Source organism: Ursus arctos, unplaced genomic scaffold (genome assembly GCF_023065955.2).
Source record: "Ursus arctos isolate Adak ecotype North America unplaced genomic scaffold, UrsArc2.0 scaffold_21, whole genome shotgun sequence".
Lineage (NCBI taxonomy): Eukaryota > Metazoa > Chordata > Mammalia > Carnivora > Ursidae > Ursus > Ursus arctos.
In genome coordinates, this window is record NW_026622886.1 from 43,981,586 (window position 1) to 44,006,030 (window position 24,445).

General features: G+C 40.3%; 1 protein-coding gene across 3 annotated transcripts in view; it reads right to left on the bottom strand.

Annotated features, from left to right (window-relative positions):
• Positions 1-24,445, bottom strand: part of SRGAP1 (SLIT-ROBO Rho GTPase activating protein 1) — a 259,814-nt gene that overhangs the window by 105,632 nt on the left and 129,737 nt on the right. For all 3 annotated transcript variants that reach the window (XM_026500112.4, XM_026500111.4, XM_026500114.4), the window contains exon 3: positions 19,935-20,097. In XM_026500112.4, coding sequence (XP_026355897.1) covers positions 19,935-20,097 — 163 coding nt within the window. The remainder of the gene's footprint in view (positions 1-19,934; positions 20,098-24,445) is intronic.

A 24,445-nucleotide genomic window follows, 5' to 3' on the forward strand; every position in this document is an offset into this window, starting at 1 on the left:
ACAGTCCATCTGAAAACCCACGACAGTCACTGGGTCAGGCCTCCCTCAGAAAAGGCCAAATGTGATGAAGCAAAAACTCCTGGAAGATAAAACAGTGTGAGAAGATGACGTCAGAGCAGTACCCAAACTTTGAGGAATCCAAATTCATTAGCAGCACTTGTCACTGGGTTTTCTTGACGTGATAAAGAGTACTGCAGTTTATCAAGCTTTGCTAGCTGCTAAAATCCTTAAATTGGAGTTAGAGGCTTTATGGTTTTTTTTTTTTTTTAAAGATTTTATTTATTTATTTGACAGAGATAGTGACAGCCAGCGAGAGAGGGAACACAAGCAGGGGGAGTGGGAGAGGAAGAAGCAGGCTCATAGCGGAGGAGCCTGATGTGGGGCTCGATCCCATAACGCTGGGATCACGCCCTACGCTTAACCGCTGTGCCACCCAGGCGCCCCCAGAGGCTTTATGTTTTGATGCGTCCCTGATATGTGAAAAGGTGGTTTAAGAATCACTCAAGAGTGAAAGGAAAGTCACAAGTGAGCAAATGAAGCCAACTGAAACTCATTTTATTTTCCTCAAGTCTTGGTTATTCTGACCGTATACATTACACTGCAATCTCTTATGTCTTCAGTTTGGTGTTATTTTAATATCAAATTTCATCCAGGGATCTGGGTCACCCATTCAGAGCTCTCTAATGGGATCAAAGGCCACTAAGTGACTCTGCTCAGCTGTCCACATTTCAGGTAGGAAGTCCAAAAATAAAGTATTTCTTGGCAACGACTTAGGACAATAATAATGACAAAAAATCCCTTAGGTCCGATTAGCCCTGAACAAGAATATTAAAAATCAGATTGAAGACTTAGGTTTGGGGTGATAAGAGTCCTGCCAAGCTATCCCAGGTCAAATATCTTAGAATAAGCAAGAAGATTCTTTGTATAGTTCACATTTTATAAGATTTCAGGTAATGGGGTAGAAGAAATCTGGCATCACGAACTACGCTCTACCAAGCATACACTCACATTTTTCTTTCACCTTTTCCCAGAGGCTCTCAAATATAAAAAAATTTGTCTGAGAGGCCGTATTGCATAACACTTAAAAGCAAGGACTCTGGAGTTAGAATGCCTGCGTCTTAAGTTTCAAAGACTGGATTCCCGTGGGCCTCAGTTTCCAGATCTGTAAACTGAATATATTCATTGTACCTATCTCATAGGGTTGATGAGAGCGTTAATCAGATGACACATACATAGCATTTAGATTAATACCAAACACACAGTAAACATCCCATAAATATTATAATTATTTCTTTCCCAGACACTATTTGTAACGGCAACTTCCTTGAGCCAAAAGGCCACGTCATATTTTTCTTTCCCTTGGTCTTACATAAGGACACTTGCTGCATTGACTTTCATGTAGAGAGTGCTTGGCAGATACTGGTTGATTTGATTTTGCTGTCCCTCCCCATTGCCCGGGCCATTAGATCCCTCCAGGTGACGCCTGATTCAGAAGGGCCCCAAGTATCGTGCTCTAGCCCTCGGGCTTTGCTCCCATCCGTGGTCCCTTGCCACATATGTACACTTAAACTTACCTTTCTTCATTCCATTTTCATGGGGGTCCTACCACTAGTGGTACTCAATGAACTAGCTGAACATCCACTAGGAAACGGAAATTTCCTCAAGCCAATGTGAAAAGATACATACAAATCACGAAAGAGGACTTAAGGATTCTGGTTCCCTTGGGAATTTTAGATTTTCTGAAAAGTTGGTGGGGAGTTCCTTTCAGGTTGGTAACCCCCGCCTCGCCTCATGACACTCACTAAAGTTGCTGCCTGTTTACTTTAATTCACAGTCCAAATCCTCCAGGGTCTAAGAAATAACCTCAAAATTAGCTCCTGTCTTCCCACCACAACTTCTTTTTTTTTTTTTTTAAAGATTTTATTTATTTATTTGACAGAGATAGAGACAGCCAGCGAGAGAGGGAACACAAGCAGGGGGAGCGGGAGAGGAAGAAGCAGGCTCATAGCGGAGGAGCCCGATGTGGGGCTCGATCCCGTAACGCCGGGATCACGCCCTGAGCCGAAGGCAGACGCTTAACCGCTGTGCCACCCAGGCGCCCCACCCACCACAACTTCTTTAGCCTGCGAAGGTTGTTACAGAACTGGACCGCTCTCCGAAGCACTAGTTTATGTGACTAATGCCTGAAACGGGAATTCGCGGCACATCTTCACAAATACACGGGCTGGATACAACATCACGTCCTTGTCGGAGCACTGGGGCACGGTGCCTGTGCTGAGAGCATGGCAACGGTGAAAGGATCGCCTCATGTTAGCCCCGCCCTGACTTTAAACATGTCTCCAAATTACTAGACTAACAGTGAAAAACAATCCTTTCTTCGAAATGCTACCCTGGACCCCAAAAGAAATTATCTGAAAGCAAAACTCGCCTGCTGTGGCGCACACTTCAGTATGATGGCAATATTGACTAACGAACGGAAACCCTCCAATTAGAAAGTATCTGGATTATCAAAGCCCATCAAAATTCAATAGGTGAAATATGCCTCTGAATTCTATTTCATTAAACATTTGAAAACAGTGCCACAGACCCCTGATCCTTGAACAAGAACTGCTAAGTAAGAAAAATCATACCTCGGTATTAAGAAAAGCAATCAATGTCTCCTTACAAGAGAAAAGAATAACTATGAAATGATATATGCTTGAAATCAGGTATTTTCTATGTTATTTGAGATTGGTAGATTAAAACTACTTTTGCAAAGGGCAGGAGAGTCCCCTCAACTGCTTTGTGTATGGAGTGGGAAACGGGAAGAATTAGGTTTCTGCCCCCATTAATATGAGCCTATATAAGTTCCAGTGATGGTAAAAATATATTACAATAAAACTCTTGAGATTCTGACCCAAGGGGAAGGAAATGGCTAGAGCTTCAATTCTGTTGTCATTTACTGTCTCCAATGTGTAAACTGAGACTTGAATACCAAGCTTATTTCTAATTGCTTATTATTTACTGTCACTTTGATGTTTCAGACATCTCAGACGTAAGTTTAAATTAACAGTCTCGAAGTCGAGACTGTTGAATTATAAAGCATGAATTATAAAAATGCATTTTTTGCATCATAAAAATGAATTAAGTACACGGAAGAACACTGGAAAAATAGAGAACAGAGGGTCACACCCACTAGCATTACAGTTTGAAGTATTTTCTTCAAATTTTTCATCTAAACATAGGTCTGCATTGTAATTGTCCTAGAATAATGGAGTATCTTTTTCTACTCTCCTTTTTCTTCCCAGTTATAATACATTTCCCCATGTACTTACATAATTTTCAGAACCTTCGTTATTGGATTCATGTTAACTACCCAGTTACGAATGTATATTAACCATTCTTCTATTATGGTTACCCATATTTCCATTACTATTTTCCATTAATCACTCAATCACTTATTTACTTATTCATTCAGCTTTACCAATCTGCTTTAAGCACTCTGAACTATTATCATAAATGCTGGTCTAAGGACATATCTTGCATCTTATGTTATATCCTTAAGCTCAATTCGTAGGCATGAGATTAGTAGGATGGGAGTACTGACATTTCTAAGACCCTTGATACATATCAGAAGATTATTTTCTAAAAGGGTTCTAATGAATTTGTGTTGCTTCCAGGACAACAGTGTCACTCAAGTCAGAATCTGGGGTTCATCCAAGATTCACTTCTCCCTAAAAGGAGGAGTCACCAATCCTATCTATTTTGGCTAATCCATTCTTCTGCATGCCATTAGAATTAAAAAAATAAAATAAAGATCTAATTATGTCCTTTCTCTGATTAAAGCCCTCCGAAGGCTTGCTCCATTTTCTCAGGATAGAGTTCAAAATTCTTAAATCACCCATAACCTCCCCTGCTTACCTCGTCTACTTCACCTTCCACAAATCTCAAATGATATCCTTCAGCCTGGTCATATAATGCCACCTCCCCTGTCTGCTTTCACATCTCTCTATTTTCCCCAGGCTGGCCCCCTCTGCCAGGACTCTCCTTCCTTTTCTTACCTGCTACAGTCCTATCTGCTACTCTGAAAACTTTCTCGTAACTTCACCTTGTCTCCCAAAGAAAGAAATGAGATCTTCCCTTCTCTGTGATACTTTTAAAAAAAGATTTTATTTATTTATTTCAGAGACAGAGCGAGAGAGAGAGAGAGAGAGAGAGAGAGCAAGGATGAGCAGGGGTGGGAGGGTGGGAAAGGAAGAAGCAGGGAGCCCAATGCAGGACTTGATCCCAGGACCTGAGATCATGACCTGAGCCGAAGGCAGACGCCTCACTGACTGAGCCACCCAGGTGCCCCCTTCTCTGTGATTTTATAATATATTCATTTTTCACTACTCCTAGGCTGTATAATTTAGTGGTTAAGAGTTCTTACTCTACAACTGAACTGCTTATTTTCAAACCTGTTATAGTCTCTGCCTAAGTTAAAGAATTTTGTGAGACCTCAGTTTTTTTCAATGGCAAAATGGAGACATCAGTGGTTTCTACATCAGAGTTTTATTAGGACGGTCCTTATTGATACTTAACAGAAAACGTGGCATACAGTGAGTGTTAAGCTGATGCAACCCACTAATATTACACTTACATTTCTTTGTCTCCTCATAAACAGTATCTACATAGAGCAGACACTATGTCCCAGGGCCTGCTTGGGCAGCTAGCATACTATAGATTCTAGATACACATTTGCTGAATGAATGGACCCAGACCTGAGTGAAAAAAGCATGGCTTCTGCCCTCCACAGTTTAAAATCTCATGGAAGAGCCAGACATGCCCAAACAGCTTTCCATACAGAGCACTGTAATAAGCACTACATTGTGTGGGCCCTGGCCAGGATCTCTAATCCTGGAGGCTTGCAGGCTTGCTCCCGGGAAACTCCCAGAAATGAGAGAGAAAGGCATAAGAAAGAGCGTAATTAATATAACCACATGTGAGTACACCGAGCAATCAATCAAGTGCTCTATGTGGTTGGATTAAATGACCAATTCAGAGGGCTTCTGGCTTCTCACAGAGGTATTTTTTAAGTAAATCCATTGTGATGGCCAGAATCCTGACCTTATGATGAGTCAGAGTGAGAATAAGAGAGAAAGAGGAAAACCAGATTCAATATTTAATGAGAAGATTTTAAATGACTTTAGTGTCTCACGGTCAGGGAGTTTTGGATATAAATTTGGATTAAAAGGGTCTGTCCATTTTTCCACAGTGTGTACGCTTTTAAGTTTCCAAGGCTCCTGTTCATGTGTCTTTATAATAACAGATTCTTTTAAATCACGTAAACTCGGAAGACAGAAGCAACAGCATCCTCCAAAATGCCTAATGGAGAAAGTTGGGATAGTCTTAATGGCCTGAACCAAGCTTCTGGATAACATTTAATAGTGTTTCTGTACAATTCCCTTCCATCCGTCAAGGGACATGGTTTTGTGTTTATTACAACGCACAACTGAGTATCGGTGCATGGAATTAGCCTCACAATCTACTTCATTCCTGAGGAGAAAACCAATCAATATTCTCTTAGACAAAACTCCGTGTCATTAGAAAATGTGGGAAAATCAGAATCATAGATGCATGGGAAACAAAACTTCGTTTTGAAACAAGACAAAACTTAGTCTTCAAGGATGTATCTGGAACATCTCCTAGAATATTTACTAACAAATTGCTAGGCAGTTTGGCATTTGGCATCCAGGTGAGAAAGGTCTGCTGTTGCTTGTGTTTACCCTGAAAGCCAACAATCTGACAGGTGCAAGATCATGTATACCACCACTCATAACCTCCCAGGTATAAACAGCACCAGAACAGACCGATTAAGTAACTCAAGATTCACGGTTAAAATCCCACAGGGAATAAAGGAGATGAGACAACTATTTTCATCTTCAGCTTGCATTTCCTCAGTTCTCCAAGAAACACAATTTTTCATGCTAGGGTTATTTCTCAACTCAAAATGGTGATAAATTAGAAGTATCTTTTCAGTGTCACTAAATGAATAATCACTTAGGCATAAATTCTCAGTAGCTGATATAAACAAACCCACCCAATTAAAATGAGAATGTGTGATGAAATTGTGCTTCAGACTGCAATACAGTTAACTAAAAATATAAGAAACGTGTATTTCCAGAGCATTTTTCAATATGCTGAACTTCACAAAAATTTATCAACTCAAACTTTATTACCATTTCTTTGTATTAGCATAATAAGAATATATTTATTAGCATGGAAAGGATATAATAATATATTTTCTGTAGTACATGAACCTGAGTCTACAAATTTGTCACCGAAGCCAACTGTCTTTCTCTCCTGTGGCAGGCATCACATGCAGAGATCCCAAGCTCAAAGCTTCTATCGATGGCACAGCTGGCTGTGGTTATGAACACAGTCTGTGGTGAAGCAAACTAGACCACACTGTGTAGGGAACCTCGTGGTGTAAGATCTCAGCCTTAATAGCACTGCAGTAAGAAAAATCCAGGGACTATTTACAGAAATACATCAGTTAAGTCGATTTGCTCATTTATAAGTCATCCATTGAGTTGGTAAGCAAAAGGCAGAGATTCTTTGAGATACTAATAAAAGTTCATTCATTCATGTACTCACTCATGCATTCACTCATTCATTCTACCCGTTTTTGAGTATCTTCTATGTGTCAATGTTAGAAAAGTAGCCTTATAGTCTAGTGAGTGAGAAACGCACAACCATTTCAATCTAGTCTGATATATGCTTATTCAAACAATCTAAACCAAGCAAAATCTCTACATATAAATCTTGAACCAAACTCAAAATTTAATAATCAATCTTCAGGAATTTAACCTAGGGGCACCTGAGTGGCTCAGCTGGTTAGGTATCTGCCTTTCAGCTCGTGGTCTTAGGGTCCTGGGATTGAGCCCTGTGTTGGGCTCCCTGCTCAGCAGGGAGTCTGCTTCTCCCTCTCTCTCTGTCCCTCCCCCTCCCTGCCCATGCTCTCTCTCGAATAAAATAAAATCTTAAAAAAAAGAATTTAACCTAAGTCAGAACCTTCCTTTACAAATATATATTCAGCCTAATACTAATAGTACCATCTCAGAATTACAAGTGGTTAGTTGGTCCATAGAATTAACCATGTATTTAAGTTAAGGATTGAAAAAGAAACAAATTCCCATGGGTAAGTGTCCTTTCTTCAAGGACTTGGCTCCTTGAATACAGCCAGAGAAATTTAGAAAAAATTTGTGGCTAGTGGGCAAATGTACATGGGATGACAGCCTACTTGAAGGGGGGGGGGAACCCCAACACCTTCAATATGGTCTAGGGCCGGACTATTTAAATATCTTTTATTTCTCTGAGCTGTTTCCTCATCTGTAAAATAGAGAATGTTACAATATTCAGCTGACCCTTGAATAATATAGGTTTGAACTACAAGGGTCCACTTACACGTGGGTTTTTTTCAATAAATACAGTACCATACTATAAGTGTATTTTCTCTCCCTTATGACTTTCTTAATAACATTTTCTTTTCTTGAGCTTCCTTTATTTTAAGAATACAGTAAATAATACATATAACATACAAAATAGGTGTTAATTGGCTGTTCATGTTATTGGTAAGGCTTCCAGTCAACAATAGGTTATTAGTAGTTAAGTTTTAGGAGAGTCAAAAGTTATATGCAGATTTTCAACTGTGCAGGGGGCTAGCACCCCTAACCCTCATGTTGAAGTCAACTGTATACTCCCTAGGGTTCTTGCAAGGATTAAATGAGATAACCATTGTTTGTGTCCGACAAAGTATCTGGCACATACGAAGAACTCCATAAATGTAGGTTCTCTCATAACGACACTACTATCAGCTCAGTGTCATATCCTTGTTTCATCTCACGAAGTCACCCTCCATTTTTCTAAATGCTGACGCAAGCGTATTCATACTGACTTTCAACTCGGTATGTGTCAGATAGTCATTTCAACATAATTCAATAACTTTCTAGAACTACTTAAATTTTGTTTGAGGTACTATAGCAAGGAAGATAAAGTCCATTCCAAAGCTACAACAAAGCAAAACTCCATTGAGCTCCCCCCTGCTGACATCAGACTGCCGTAACTGTTAGAATGTCTTCCTTAGGCTAAGGAGCTTGTCTCCCTTCATGTTTTATCAATGGGTCTCAACTCCTGTAGACTTACAGAGCTAGTTAATGTAAGCTAGCTTCTATATGACAGGTCTTCAAATATGTGAAGACAGCTACTGTGTTGTAGCTAAGGCTTAAGTACTTTCTTTGTACTAAACATTCCTAGTGTCTTTATTCCTTCCATGACACAGTTTAAAGAAATCAGACAGCATTCTCCTGGCCCCCCAGATTATTACTGTCTTGCAGCTAGTGGTATGAAAGACACTTTCTTCATACTTCAAGGGGTCGAGGCTAAAATCTTGAAAGAATTATTAGGAAACAACCCCCCCCCCCCCCGCCCGTGACTTGAAGTTATTTGCAATTGCCCTGTTTTGTGGAAGCAGTCCAAATCCATGTCTGCGTGGTTACTATAAGCCCAGGAATCTTGGAATCACTGTTAGATTCTTTTTCTTTTCCAACAGGGTAATGAGCCATCAGATAAAAGAATAGAAGCCTAAGAAAATCTGATTAGGACAGGCCATTTATAAAACAACAGCAGCAATAATGAAGCATCCAAATAATTCTCAATCTATACAGATGTACACTTTTTGAAGACAGTATCATTACAAGTATGGAACTACTCTCTGGCCATAATTCATGATACTGCAAAAATGACCAGCCAGATTACTAATGCAACGGCTTTCCCCAAGACTAGTTTCTGTCCGTTCCAATTTACTCTTCACAAAGCTTTCAACAAACAAAGCTGATTATGTCATATCCCTGCGTAAGGCACTCTTGGCTTCCTTGGTTGCTTAGAGGACAACCTACCAATTCACCAAACTAAGAAAATCCTTGCACTTCCATCCCCTGCACCCCCACCAAATATGCCTTTCTAAATCTCAGCCGTTAACCCACCATGTACGCTTCAGCATCCTATAGGCTACGTTCCTAACCCCAGCCGGCTGTGTAACTGATGTGAGCTTTAGGTTGAGGAAAAAAGGAGGTGGCCTAATATATCTTTACAAGTCACTACTGTGAAGAGTTAGGTAGATGGGGCCACCAAGAGCCCCACCTACCATCATCTTCCCCACCACCATTTCCTGGATATAAGCTAGGATTGATCAGAACCCCACAACCTTGTTCTCTGGTGTTCTCTCTGTATAAAAGAATGCACTTCTCCTAATTCTTCTATAAAACCTCGCTAAGTTTAAGATGATGATCAAATGCCACTCTCTCTGTGAAATCTTTCTCCATTTTCCTAGGCAGTAAGCCTTACAATCCTTTCTGTGCTTTTGTGGTCTTAGGTCCTCTCTCTGTAAGAGCAGTTACTGATTTATAATGTAATTTTTATCTGTATACTTCCTTTCCTTATTAGATTATGAGCTCCTCTGGTGTACTGAGCATTTGCGTCTTACTCACTTTTGTAACCTCAGAACCCACCATTGTGCCTGTCGCAAAATGATAATACATGTTTATTGAATGAATAATAAAATAGAATGTCTATTTTGTTTTGAAAAAGAGAGCTGATTTCAGTAAGGGTTCAGAAAAAATGAAAAGAGAAAGAAAAGTAGAAATTACAATGGATTTGTCATAACTGTTCAGTGCATTTATAAGACCTTGCCAAATAATAAAATATTATTTTGTAGAACCTTGCAATCTCCATCTTAAGAGCTAAAGAGATAAAATTTTTATGGGCATGTTTATTCAAGCCAGTGCACTAAGCCAATTATGATTCTGTGGTCACTTAAAACTATCAAAGTTTGAAAAGTAAAATGGTGCATGTATTTATTAACTATCAATTATTGAACATTACTGGTTCTCCCCAATCTAAATAGTTCACATATTCAGCATCAAAATCTTTTATTTTCATAACTTTCTAGGTTCATCGGACAATGTATTTAGTTGGCAAAATTTCTGCCTGTCTCTATTTAATTGCTTCTCTAATAATGAGTAATTTTTTTTCCCTTTGAAATCAATCTGACAGCCATAGTCAGTTCTGTTTGCAAATGCATATTTTTGGGTTGCTATAATTCAAGGTATCACCAGTGTTTCTTAATTCAAATATTTACTCTATGTGCAATATCCCCCAATATGGCATTTCCTACAGCTGCTAGAAATCTTCTAGAATCCTACCATGTGAAATTAAACATAGTCTTCAAATGGTAAGAAGCCTTGGCTAGCGACCAGAATACTGTTTTCAGGTTGCTTTAGACTTTGTTGATCTCAACTGCAGACACCTCGACATATGGTAGGAATGTTCTCTCCTCATCGGTTCTTTACTTAAGGCTGCAATTTCCTTCTGGGATGAGGAGAATGGTAAGGATTCAGAGCCACAGGGCTCTTTGAAAATGGGTTTTATTAAGTGCTGATCTTTTATAAGTAACTGAATGGTTTTTCTGAATGCTATTTTTACCCCTCTTTATGGGAGGTGAGAGGCTGGGTACCTTTTGACCTACTCCATGTTTGTTAATTAAATCTAGAGTTGTAAACCCTGTAATTGAAAAACCAAATTGAACTAACTTCCTTCTTTCCTTCTTTCCTTCTTTCCTTCTTTCCTTCTTTCCTTCCTTCCTTCCTTCCTTCCTTCCTTCCTTCCTTCCTTCCTTCCTTTTTTTTATGTGCTTGGGAGAATGGAGGACTCAGTAAGAATCAACTGTTCTCAACTTGGGCCAACTCCTCCTATCCAGGGACATTTGGTATTATCTGAAAACATTTTTGGTTGTCACAACTGGTAAGGTGCTACTGGCATTTAGTGCGTAGGAAATCTGGTCATCCAATTCTCATTCCTCCATAAGTAAGGTCTCATTTTTTCTCTGGCTGCTTCCAGTATCTTTTTTTTCTTTAGTTTTCAGTTCGATTATGATGTATCTGGGTACCGACTTTTAAAGCTTCATCCTTTTGATGACAAGCTTGGATGTTGCTGAGCTTCTTGAATGCGTAGGTTTACTTGCCATATTTGGAAAGTTTTCTTGCAATTATTTTTTCCAAATATTTTTTCTGCATAAACTCTTTTTTTCCTCTCCTTCAGGGACTCTGCTGTCTGCTGATACAAATGTCAGACTTTTGGTATTGTCCCAAAGGTCCATGAAGCACTGATCATTTTTTTTTTCCAAAAACTTTCCTTGTTCAGATTGGACAACTCCTATGAATCTGTCTTCAAGATTAACAGAAATTAATCTCACTCTTGCCTCTATTACCTCCATTCTGCTACTGAACCCATTTAATGAGTTTTTAAATTTTGGTTACTTTCTATCTTTCCCTTCACTTCAAGAATGTTTGCCCTTACTTCTTGGAACATTTTTATCATGATTGCTTTAAAAGTCTTTGGTAGATAATTCCAATATTTGCATCAATTCAGATTGTCTATTGATTATTTTTTCCCATGTGAATTGAAGTTTTCCTGGTTCTTTACATGCTGAGTGATTTTGGATTGTATTCTGGATATTCTGAATATTATGTTATAAGATTTGGAGTCTGATTTAAACCATATGGAAAATGTTGATATTTCTGTTTTATCAAGAAATCAACCTGGTTGGATTCAGAATGCAAATCCTGATCAGCCTTCTATAGGCTGTGGTTTCAATGTCAGCTCTGTTTCCAACATCTCCGTAACACATCTGGATCTGTCCTGTACATGTACCAGCCAGTGTTCAGTCTGGAACCCAGGCAGCAGTAGTCTATCTGCTAGTTCAGTTCTCAAAATCTTTGGTAGGTATACTGCTTAAAACAGACCCAATTATATCCAGCTCAGGGGTAAGCTGAGGAGTTCATAAAGAACTTTATGGGGGATGCCTGGCTGGCTCAGTTGGTGGACTGTGTGACTCTTGATCTCAGGGTTATGAGTTAAAGCCACACACTGAGTGTAGAGATTGCTAAAAAATAAAATCTTAAAAAAAAAAAAAAAGGACTTCATGGGATTGTATTTTTAATCTTCACTGTCTCTACAATCTCCCCGGCACTTTTTGGTTCCTTGGGACATCCCATTTGAGTCCTCTGACCAGAAAGCTTGTACTTTAGTTTTTCCACTCTGCCACTAACTTCCCATGTGATTTTTGTCTGATTTCTTGCTCTGGGGAAATAGATTGCACATAATAGTGTTGCTTAAATCTAGCCATCAATACTATATCTTGTTGAAATGCCTTGAAATTTCTGTTATGTAGGTGACACTCATCTCTGGTCTCTAATATTAATGTAAATATTCATTATTTATTCATTTAATAAATATTAACAGAGCATCTACCTTGTGCTAGTCAGTGTTTCAGTGAATGATACAAGGACACTGCCCTCAGGAACTTACATTTAAACTGGGGGGAAATGAAGTGAATAAATATTAAGTAAATATATGATATGTCAGAAAGAGATAAGTGCTACAAAAAAAATATAGCGAGAGAAGGGAGGTGGGGGTATAGACTCTCCCTCAGAGTAAGGTGGGGGCCAAGAGGTGAGGAAAGAAGTAATGAGATCTGCTTGAAGTTAAAAGGATTATTCCAATATTTCCTATTTATATATCTGATCAGTCATTTCAAGATAATTTGGGAGGTAAGATAGTTGGGGGTACATGTGCAACCTGCCATCTTGCTCAGAAGCTCCCTGATACCATGTCTCTTCATTTTAATCATCTGATTCTATATGTTCAAAGCACAGTTTTCAAATGTACCTGGAGAACAGAACTCCAAATAGTGTTTGGAGTAGAATTAGTTACTGTTTATAGTCCCTCCCCCCCCCCTTTTTTTTTTGTAACAGCAAACAAGGACTCGTGTACTCTGGGCCAAGTTTTTTTAAGGTTTTAGTTTAAATAACTCTTTTCTTGTGTGTCCTTTTTTTTTTTTTTTAAGATTTTATTTATTTATTCGACAGAGACAGAGACAGCCAGCGAGAGAGGGAACACAAGCAGGGGGAGTGGGAGAGGAAGAGGCAGGCTCATAGTGAAGGAGCCTGATGTGGGGCTCAATCCCATAACGCCGGGATCATGCCCTGAGCCGAAGGCAGGCGCTTAACTGCTGTGCCACCCAGGCACCCCTCTTGTGTGTCTTATAAAATATGTTCATCGTACAAAAATCAGAGATCACAGATAAGCAAACAGAAGGAAAAAAGGAAACTCAGAAATATTCACTTAAAATAATTTTGGTCTATACACTCTGTTTTTTTTTTTTTTAAACACAAGTTTCAAGGGCTTTTCAACAACCGTTCTCAATGCAATTATGGGCTCAACCACTAACACAAAAGCGTCAGGATCACCATATCATGCTGCATGACAAAATGTCAAAGTTCGCTCACGTCAGGTTTTTAATTCTATCACTTTCTAAGGAGACATACATATATCACCTGTTTAGTGTTCTCTTTAAAAATCTTTAATAAAGCTTCTGAACTAATGGTGAATACTATTTACTAGTAACTCACCTGCTAAATTTATAGCCAGGTCAATCACACGTGTCCTTTGGTCACTAATAAAGGCAACAATGTCAATGCAAGAACAGTAGCACTGACAACTGCTAATTTTTTAAGCACTCTGTGCTAGCCACACTGATAAGCAACTTATAAATACAAATTAAAAACATTTTCTACAGTATTTCAGAAAATTACATCACTGTAAGACATTAGAGTTTAGTTTTGACTTATTTCCAGAAAAACGAGCTAGCCATAGTCAAGAAAACTCAAGAGAACCAGACAGCAGTATTTGCTTGAACTATTCACACTCATTTATCCAGGTCCCATCAATAATTAAACTGTCCCCTGATGTCACCAGCATACCATTTAATTCTTCTGCTACACCGCACTGAAATGCTCTGAAAAAAGTTCCTCTTGTTATATTATTTACTACTAGTGCATCAGCATCCTAAATTACATGTGGTAGCTCTCCGCTAATAAAATAGGAAATTTATTTTTCAGGAAATGGATTACTCATTGGTAAATCACTGCTATGACCATCTTTACTCCAAAAAGGCAACAGATAAAAATTGCACCCAAAGTATGACATTCTAATACCACTCTCTGACCTAACAATTTGACTTCAAGGTCTAGAGCACAAGAAGAAACACCATAGATGTGTGAAAGCTTCAAGTGTCCAATAACAGGAAAAGAACATAGCCATGCAGATAGTGAAACACTATGTAGGCATAAGTATCCTGTTTTCAAAGATTATTTCCAGACATGGGAAATGCTAATGAATTTTACACGAAAAGGGCAAGTTCCCAAGCTATATGCAACAAAATCTCAATTTTGTAAAATACATATATATGTATGTTTATATACTGCACAAATATGTTTATATATACAAATACTGAAAAGATACAGCCCAAGATATTAACCACAGGTAGTGTTAATATGGAGAATTATTTCCATTTTTTAATGTGTTCTAAATTTCTACAATGAATATATATTTTTATATTCAAAAGGAGACTCGTTCATATACAGATTGGTAGTTTTCAGATTTTTTTTTAAGATTTACAGAACTTTTCTTTAAAAAAGGTTAAAGGTGTTAGAGATCTGTTGTAGACAGTATCTTTTATTGACTTATATTAAAGTCTCTGTTTGAATGTTTTCAACAGTCTAATTGAAAACACAACATTTTTTCCCTAGGAAATGTTTTTGTTTTCTTTCTTTTCATAGGGGTATTTAAGTAGAATACAATTGGCCTTGATCAAAACAGAAAATGACTACAAATTTCCCAATTTTACTAGTAATCTCTCTGTCCTTCAGATTGGGCCACACAATCAACAATACCCAAAGTAGGTTAATTTAATTCCTGTGAGTCTGAATCTGATAACCTACAGCATTTATGCCAAAGTGGAGTAATTCTCAGTGGCCTGAGACCAGTCTCTGCTGCTCTGAATCCCTGCCTAAAACTGGATGATCCCTGCGTCACCCTCAACTGTCGTTCTTCAGGATTCTCATAAGAAATGAACAGGGCCAAGACCATAGTGTCCCAATTCTAAGAAGTGTCTGACCTATGCATTGAATAACATCTCCAGTTACTACGGAAAAATACCAACAGAGTCACAGTAACTACGAACTAAGACATATAGGCAAAGACAAAATACATACCCACTAGCCTGGCTCTAGAATTGATATCTTTGAGTCTTTTATTTCCTCCTCCCTGAAATGTGAATTATAATACCTGTTCATGGGCAGCACACGTGAGCGAATGTGTGGAAAATGAGAGCACAGGGCTTGGTGCGCAAATTCAGTAAGTGGTAGTGTACAGATGTCATTATGATTGGTGAAGAAATAAACCTACACTTGTATGCATATTTATGCAAACCAAAGAAGGACAAAGACATGAATACTCTGAAAACAATCCATGAGGAAATGATAGACTTGAAGATAATTTAAAACACACAAAGATAATTTAGCATATTCAACTGCTACCATTTCACTGTGTTCTCTCTAAACTACATACTTCTATTAACATTCTTAAAATTGGGAAATAAGATCATGTGATCAGGTGCTTAAATAAAGTGATTACTGCAAGCCGGCTGTGTCCTTCCCTGCCGTTGTGACTGCGGACATGAATGACGTTGTTATGTGTAGCATATGATCTGCACATTTGCCGGCTGCAGCGCCAAACCAGACGCAGGACACTCTCTCTCAGCATGAGTAATGGAAAGAAGGCAGCCGAATCTCATCACTCTGGGAGGCAGGGCTGGAGAACAGGGCAAGAAACACCTCGCCACCTCCTGTTCTTTGGGAAAGAAGCAAGCGCTGATAATGAAACAAACCCATGTACACAAGGAGGCTCCAATTCCCGACCTTCTCCTAAATAGGCAAAGCAGAAGGTAAGAGAGTAGAAGCAGAGCCCCACCCTGTCCGTATCAAACAGAGGGTCTGGGGTTGAATAACTCTTATTGTTGAATGAATGAAGAAATCAGTGAAGCCTCAAAGTTAAGACTCTCCATGTGAGACAGCTCTGGGGGACTTCAGAGGCCCTGGGTTGCGGTGTGTGTGGGGGGGGTGCTGACCAACACAGGTATTCTTTGGGTTATTCCCTGATTTCCCACTCACTGATGAAATGTGAGAACCAAAATTTTAATTTGTCTACAAGCAAGGACATTGGGAGGACATTTCTCAGAGTGTGCTTACAATTATGGTTTGGAACTTCCTAATAAGTGATATACCAGCAACATGTAATGATCTGGATGTGTTCATCACAGATGCACCATATATTCTCCTTAGAATGAGGACACATTTAGTATAATGGCTTGAGGAAACATTTAGTATAATGGTACAGAATAAGGGTTTAGAATACAGACAATAATAATGATAATAGCTAAAAATTACCTAGGACTTCTTAAGTCCAGACACTGGGCTAAGTGGCTTTTCATGGATGACTCATGAATCCTCTGTACAATTATCTGAAGTAGGTTACTCTTTCTACTCTATAGACGCAGAAACTAAGGCCTAAAAGGTTTACAAATACTCCCAAGTCCATATAGATACTCATAGTGACAAAGCCAGGATACATAACCCCAAATATCTGATTTTGGAGCCTAAAAGATGAACCACTATGTTATTCTGACCAACAGGATTCATTTACAGTTCGAAAGGCCCTAAATCTGAAATAATCGATACATGAATAATTGGGTATTGTTGTTGTTTTTTAAAACACTTTTCACCTTTTCTACGTGCTGAAAACTATAACTAGTTGTGATATGATTAAAATTTAAGTTTTAAAGCTGTTCCCTACACCTATGTGTGGAATTAGATATTTTTTAAGTGTCTTCCTGATTGTTATGTCTATTTGGGCACAAAAACATTCCTAGAATTACCTGCTCCAAACTCTTTATTTGACAGAACAGTTTGGGTAAAAGGATTTTCTACTGCTGGCTAGACTGAATACAATACAGCTGTGTAAGAGGCTGAACCTGTCACGCACCCGGCATCTATCTGGATCTCCATACAGACGCGGGGCTATTTTTAAAAAACGAGGAAGCCTCAAAATCCTCTCCCAGAAAAGACAACCATTGTGCTAAGGACGCCATCATAGTTCTAAAGGTCACTTCAGACTAGCTCTGATGGTTTCTTTCCATTCTGATAGAAAATATGCTCTGGAACCATAATAATGGAAGAAGAACTCGACTGAAGAGAAAGGTTTGGTAATCAAAAAGGAAAAAAAAAAAGGGCAGAGAAGACTAGTCTTGCTTTTTAATCTAAAGGGACCTAAAGTTCTCTGGACTTGATAGGTATGGATTTAGCTTTCTGTTCTTTTAGATGACAAATGTGTCCTAGAGGGTTGATCTGGCTTCTCAATAAGCTCCAATCTCTCCCTTTTGCCCTCTGCCTCTTGTATGTTCTTTTTCCAGCAATAATATACGGAAAAGTGGGGGGTGTAGTGTGTTGGGTTTGTTTGAGAAAGGTAGTATTTGACCCCTGTAATTGTAATGACTGTTAACTCTCCAGCTGGTCGGCAATGGTAGAAGACTGTTCGCCTCACTAAATACCAAAGCAACCAGGAGTCCCCTACAAACAGCATTCCAAGAATCATAATTCTTTTGAGTCCCAGGGAATCCAGAAAGAAGAGAACTTTGAGGTAGCAAACAAGCAGACATGGGGTGTGTGTGTGTGTGTGTGTGTGTGTCTTTACACACATTTGTGTGTTTACTGTATATTCCCCAGACTCTTTCTCCAAGAGCCAAGAATGTATTCCCCCAACAACTGGGAATATTGGCTGCTGGCTGCTGAAACGCACAGCTGATCCCTCTCCGAGAATCACCCTTGGGAATTACCCTCTACCAAAGGGAGCTGCTTCACCCTAAGATTACTTAGCCCTTCCCCAAGGGTAGCTCAAATCCAAGGACTGCAAACCAAAGGCAAGGCCTCCTTGTCTGGATATGCCACAACTCCAAAGGACCATCCTAGCTCCAGAGGGGCCCAAGGTTCAGCTTCTTGCCCTCTCCCCCATCCTGCCTTATCCATTCCCTTCAAGAGTGGAGAGCGCTCTCTGGAATATCTTGGATCGTCTCCCCAGATCGCAAAGCAAGAAAGCAGAAGAGCTGGCATTCAAATCCAAATCTCTTTGACTCTCAGCCCCAGGTCTCTATCAACTTGACCAAACCCTGGACTTCAATTTACAAAATACAAATCCTTACATCTTGGCAAGACACAGAAAGCCCCTTGCTATAACAGCCGTCCTTTCGAGCCTCACATCCCATCACTCAACTCCCATGTGACCCTGGCCCAGTGACATCAAACTCTTTCCTAAACATGTCGTATTACTGCTTTCCTGGGAACAGTTGTCTCTGTCTGCTTGATGACCACCTCCTTCTCCTACAGGTCTCACTCCAAGTATTCCCTAACTCCCCAGGAAGGTTAAGATTTTCAGGGCTGAGCTCCCACAGCAGGTTGTGTGTCCCTGTAGCGTGGTAACTGTTAATTACTATAATGAGTTCCATGCAGGCAAGGATGCGTCTTTTAACTCCGCCTCCTCAGGCATTTTAAAGATGTTCTGTTGTATAGATAAAAAAATGAATTTGACCAAGGCGCTGGCCCCAGGCGCCCTGGCTGAACGGAGGCCAGCCTTCTGATGACTAGAAGCATCACACAGCGCTACCCAAATTTGGATAGAATGTGACCTTCTTGAGGATGAGGACTGATTTTTCTTCCTCTGTGTAGCCTTTCCAAGACCTAACACCATCTCCTGCTCCTAGAAGATGCTCAAAAAGCCCCAATGAACTAAATGAGGCTTTTGCTGAAAGGGCTGACATCTGAGAAAATCACTTGCATGGCTCCATAAACTATTTTTCAAATTTCTATCTTTTAAGATACATTGGGCATTTCTCTACCTGTTCGCTTCTTAATAGGTTCTTCCAAATTTTTTTAAGTTCCTCCTTCGTTTGAAAAATTTATATTCTTTTTCCTATTTGACAGAGCAGAGGAGGACCTGGAGTTGGCTAAATTCCATTTCTGGGTCAGAAATCGAACCTAACGTGGACACATCAAACACAGCTAAGAGGTTTTCCAGCTGGCCTGCTTAACACTACATCTTTGTTTTCAAGGGCCCCTTTGAAACATAAATATGTCATTAATGTACAAGGTGGGGTCCCCCCCCACATTCTGAAACTAACATTTACTTACTGAATAGAGTACAGATCTTGGTATAGGCACCACACACCACTAGCACAAAGCTGAGGAGAGGTGGGGAGAACCCTTGTCCTATAAACATAAAAGCTGAAAGCGAGTCTTACTGGGCAAGTAGCTGCATCCCCCACACAGGATATGGTCCAATTCTGTTACTGTTTTCAACAAAAATAAAATTACTGAGAGCTGGCTGAGAGTAGTAACAATGATAAGAAGGCTTAAAAGCCCAGCTCCTATTTTGTAAATGGATTTGGGAAGGAGGAAGCTCTCTGGCATGTAAGAGCCTGAATTTTCTGTGCCCTGTGGGATTTTCTTCATGTCATCCTCTCACCACCACCGCTGCTAGTCGGCTGAGGCAAAGAAAAAAAAAAAACCCATGATAACATTTTCCCAAGAGAGCAGCACATCTGGTTATTTTGTCCTTCACAAGTGTCTGATCATGTGTGAGCCCAAAATACAGAATCTAAGGCTTCCCCCTGCCCTGATTTTTCATAGCTGCGGGCAATGCGTTCCTAAGGACAGAGGTGCAATCCGCAGGTACACCTCATTTCACAACTTTGCTCACATTGTGCTGGTCACAGATGCAGCGATTTACAACTCCAACCGCACGTCTATTCAGGTTACACTTTTTATGCTGTGTCTTTAAAATACTCCCTCTTTTAGCTAAAACTTGTGGAGTACAATTCAGGAGCGAAGGCACCAGACCCTTCTCGGTTGTTATAGGCAAAGGGGTTAAGGGAAAGCACGCTGCGGCAGGACTGAGATGGAATGTACCTTTTTAAACATCCTGGTGGAATCCTCACTTATCTGCATGAACCGCATAATCACATTGTTCAGATAGATGTCACTCAAAGTCGCATGGTCTTTGCTCTCTCTTCGTACTTGGTTCAGAAGCAGGTACCAGCAGTTCACCGGGGACAACAAGTTCTGGTCTTTCCTGAGAAGTGACGAAACACAGAATTACCATGAATTTCGAAGCTGCCCCAGCCAGCTGAGGGAAGTCTCCAAGGCACCAGGGGAGCCACAATGGATGGCTATTGCTGCCTTTCTTCCTACTCCGGGCATTGCTCAGAGCAGGCGACTCAACAGCCCGCAGAACAGCCTTCCACACTGTGATGGCGGACAGCCAGCGACTCCCTAGGCTTGGAAGGAAAGACTTGGACCAAGAATACCAGTCGAAACCCACACTCCTGACAAGGGCCATGGGACCCTAATATACACAGTAAGCAGGCAGGCTTTCAGCTTTAAACACCCCATTGAAGAAAGTCGTTGATATTTACATAAAAATCTATTGACTGCTGTCTCACAGACAGACTGTGGTTTGCCACTGCACACAAAGTCTGCTTTGACTGTCCAGTCTGCTGCTGGAAAAGAGATTTGGCTAGGTATGCTTTCCATGGAACATACATTTGAGGATTATTTATTAATCCCCTGATATATAAACTCCAGCTTCCCAAAAAGTGTTCCCAGGAATCACAACTTTACAACATTGTCGGAAGGTTCATGAATAAGAACCAAGAAGTTTACTGGCTTATGACTTGTCATTAAACTATTTCATATTTGTATCGACACTTTGTTTTATTCTATTATTTTAATTTTATTTTTTTAAGTACGCTCCACACCCAACGTGGGGCTCGAACTCACGATGCCAAGATCAAGAGCCACAGGGTCTAGAACTGAGCCAGCCAGGTGCTTCTACCTTGTTTTATTCTAGATAATAAAGCTAAAATTGAATATAAACCACAAAAGATGACCTGTAAAAAATCTTAAAGAAAACCTCCAAACAAAACGAGTAACTAACTGGGATGTTACTGCTTCCAAAAAAAAAAAAAAGTACAATGCTTTTGTTTTTTTGAAGTCTAACTGAAAAATGACGAAAAGGCACCAGGTGGCTTATCCTAACTCAGGGACACCTAGAGCCATTTTTTTTAGACTAGTTATCCTACTCTTCACGATCATTTATGACTCTGAATATTAATTAAGTTAGGAAAGAAATCATTAAGTCAGCTCTTTCTGCCTGTAAGTTCTTCAGATTCAGGATTTGACACTGAATCAAGTCAAAACGCTCTGCAGAAGAAAGAGGAAGTAAAGGGCGGAAGCAGGATCAGGTGCAGGGAGAAAGTCCTCTTCTAGGGTCCGAGCACTAGTTCACACTAGAAAAGCCTCCTGGCACACAAAAATTACAGCCCCAACCTAGAGAACCTCCTTTATTCCCCCTCAAAGCCATCAAGCAAGGGGCACTGGTTCTATGGAGGAAAATGGCCCTTCTACTGACATTCTCTATTCAGTCAGCCCAAGAGATAAAGGTCACCTTATTATACTGACTTTTATGTATGTCCTTTATGCTGAAGCAACCCATAAATTCTTTGAGAACATTTCCTGCTTTGACAACATTTCCCATGTTTTTGTATCCTGAGTGCCCTCTCCAGGGTAAGCATTAAATAAGTGTTATTTCACTCACTGAAGAAACACATATTATTGTGTGATAACAATACCAACAACAATAATAGCAGCAGCTATCAGGCACTGAGCACCTACTCTAAGAAATACTACACAAAAGCAGAGAATATGGATCTATACTGTCTAAGCTCAAATCCCAGAACTACACTTACTAGCTATGTGATCCTGGCCAAATCATCTAAACTTCTCTCTGCCGCTGTAACTTCATTTGGAGAATGGGTAAAATAACAGTATTTATAAGATCCTTATGAGGATTATTTCAGTTATTACATGTATATTTTAATGCTTACTATCATGCCTTACATCCATAATAAGTGCTCTACAAAGTTAGCTATTTTTATCTAGCGGCTGGTCTAAAGACTTTACACACAGTAACCCTACATAATCCTCACCACTACAATTTAAGGCAGAAATTCTTTGTATCCCCTCTATCAGTGACAGACGTGAAGCTTAGCGAGGCATTCTGATTTGCTGTTAAGACCAAAGCCAGTATCGGAGTCTTGGGGTCGAGGAAGGCTGACCTAATTAATAAGCCTTGGTCTTCTGTCAGTGGCAGCTTTAAGCTAAGGACTGCTCTACATCATGAGCTCCCCAAAGCTGAGTACTATGCCCAAGACTGAACATTTGTTTGGTGGAGAGGAGAAGACACACTGATTGCATAACCCATGCCAGCTATCAATCACATCAAGGACTTCATCATGTTTCTCATTTAATGGCCATAAAATCTCATTTTACAAGTTAGGAAAACAAGGCTCAGAAAGGGTAAGAAACTTGGGGTGCCTTGGTGGCTCAGTCGGTTAAGCGTCTGCCCTCGGCTCAGGTCATGATCCCAGGGTCCTGGGATTGAGTTCCGCATGGGGCTCCATGCTCAGTGGGAAGCCTGCTTCTCCCTCTGCCTGCCGCTCCCCCTGCTTGTGATCTCTCTCTCTCAAATAAATAAAATCTTAAAAAAGAAAGGAAGAAAGAAAGAAAGGGTAAGCAACTTAACCAAAACCATGCAGCAAAGCCAGTACTCAAACCAGGTCTGGCTCTTTCATAAAGTCTGTTCCTTGATTTTCTTCCTAGTCTTGATTTGTCCTTTCTGTAGATTTATTATCCATCTTACCTTCATTCCCATATTCAATAAACTTACCCAAGTCAAAGAAAATTCCAAACGGTTTACCTTTTGACAAAAACATCAACAAACTGGGAGAAAGAAAAAGGGGCAGCTGAAGCCCTGAGGGATCAGACTAAGGTGCATGGGCCCATACCAGTTTTCAGTTCATACCCGATTACCAAGTGTGCAGAAGACATTCAAAAATATTTACTGAATGGATGAATGGGCTGTTCTTCTTATTTGTAATCACTTTAAAAAGGGACAGTTACTATAATACAGTACTGGCTCCAGTCTCCTTTCCAGCTCTAGTCTCTGTCAAGTACACTGGATATCTGTCTACCCTGGGAACCATCACTAAGATTTGTTTCTATGTTGGACCAACACGAGAGGTTAGCCATAAGAAAAAAAAAAAAGTATTCCCTATCTAGAATTGTTCTGCATTGCTTCTGCAAAAGAACCCTGGCCATAAAAAGGTATAAAAGCGTATAAAAGAAAACAGCAAAGCCAATGGTGAAGACGAAGACGGGCTTCTCTGCAACCCCCTCCAGTTTGCAGCTCAGCCTTAGCAGACAGGCCTCCTTCGTGTTGCAAGGGCGTAGGTGGTTTTCTGTTTTACCAATGCACTGCGACAGTAGTTGTGCTGGTCCCGATTTTAGGCAGAAGTGCAGTGCAATAGGGTTGGTGGTAGGAAGCCTTTAGTCCCACCTCTCTACCTTGCACAGGCCTCACCTTCTGTCCCACCTGGGACTAAAAGCTGGACATAAATCTCCACTTGAGTTTTCAGTTCCCTCTTCCTTTTCTGGCTCCTAGAAATTTCCCTTACTTTCCCAGGAGTTCAGTTACACATTTAAAATGATGTCTATTATATTTTAATAAGCATTTCTGGGAGTTTTATAGCAGAAATACTTTTCAGATTACCTAGTCTACTATTTTTCCAGAAAAGACTGTGTTGCCTTTTAAATATCTCCTAGACAAGTCTATTTCTCCCTGCAGTGTTCCTAGTTCTTTTGACAGAACTGTGAGAGCCCGCTACATGGTCTTCCTCCCCCCATTTCTTCCAGTCCACAGTCCTATCTGTGGTCTTTGTCATCATTCTAAAATGCAGGTCATCTAAGGAGCGCCTGGGTGGCTCAGTCAGTTAAGCATCTGCCTTTGGCTCAGGTCATGATCCCAGGGTCCTGGGATCAAGCCCCACATCGGGCTCCCTGCTCAGTGGAGAGCCTGCTTCTCCTTCTCCCTTTGCATGTTGTTCTCACTGCTGTGCTCTCTCACTCCCTCTGTCAAGTAAATAAATAAAATCTTATAATAAATAAAAATAAAATGCAGGTCTGAGTTGGTCACTCTTCTAATTAAAACTCTCCAAAGGCTTCTCATGCCCTCAGGACAAAGTCCAAACTGCTGAGTGTGCTCTACAGGCGTCCTGGAGCTGGCACAATTTGCACCTGCAGCCACACTGCTCACCACCTCACCACTCACTCCCACCCAACTACTGCCCGCAAAACTGCCTTACACCACTTTCCCTTCTACTGCCTGATGCAGGATGTCCCCCTTGCCTGGAACATCCTGCTCTGGGCCCCTCAACTTGACAACTAGTCCTTCATGTCTTCACTTACGTATCACTTCCTCCAGGGCCTTTCTCGAACCTTCCCTTCCGCACCTCCACTGTAAAACAGATTTCCATCGGGTCTGTCTGTGGCATCCTGCACTTAACCCTGTCACAGTATTTGTA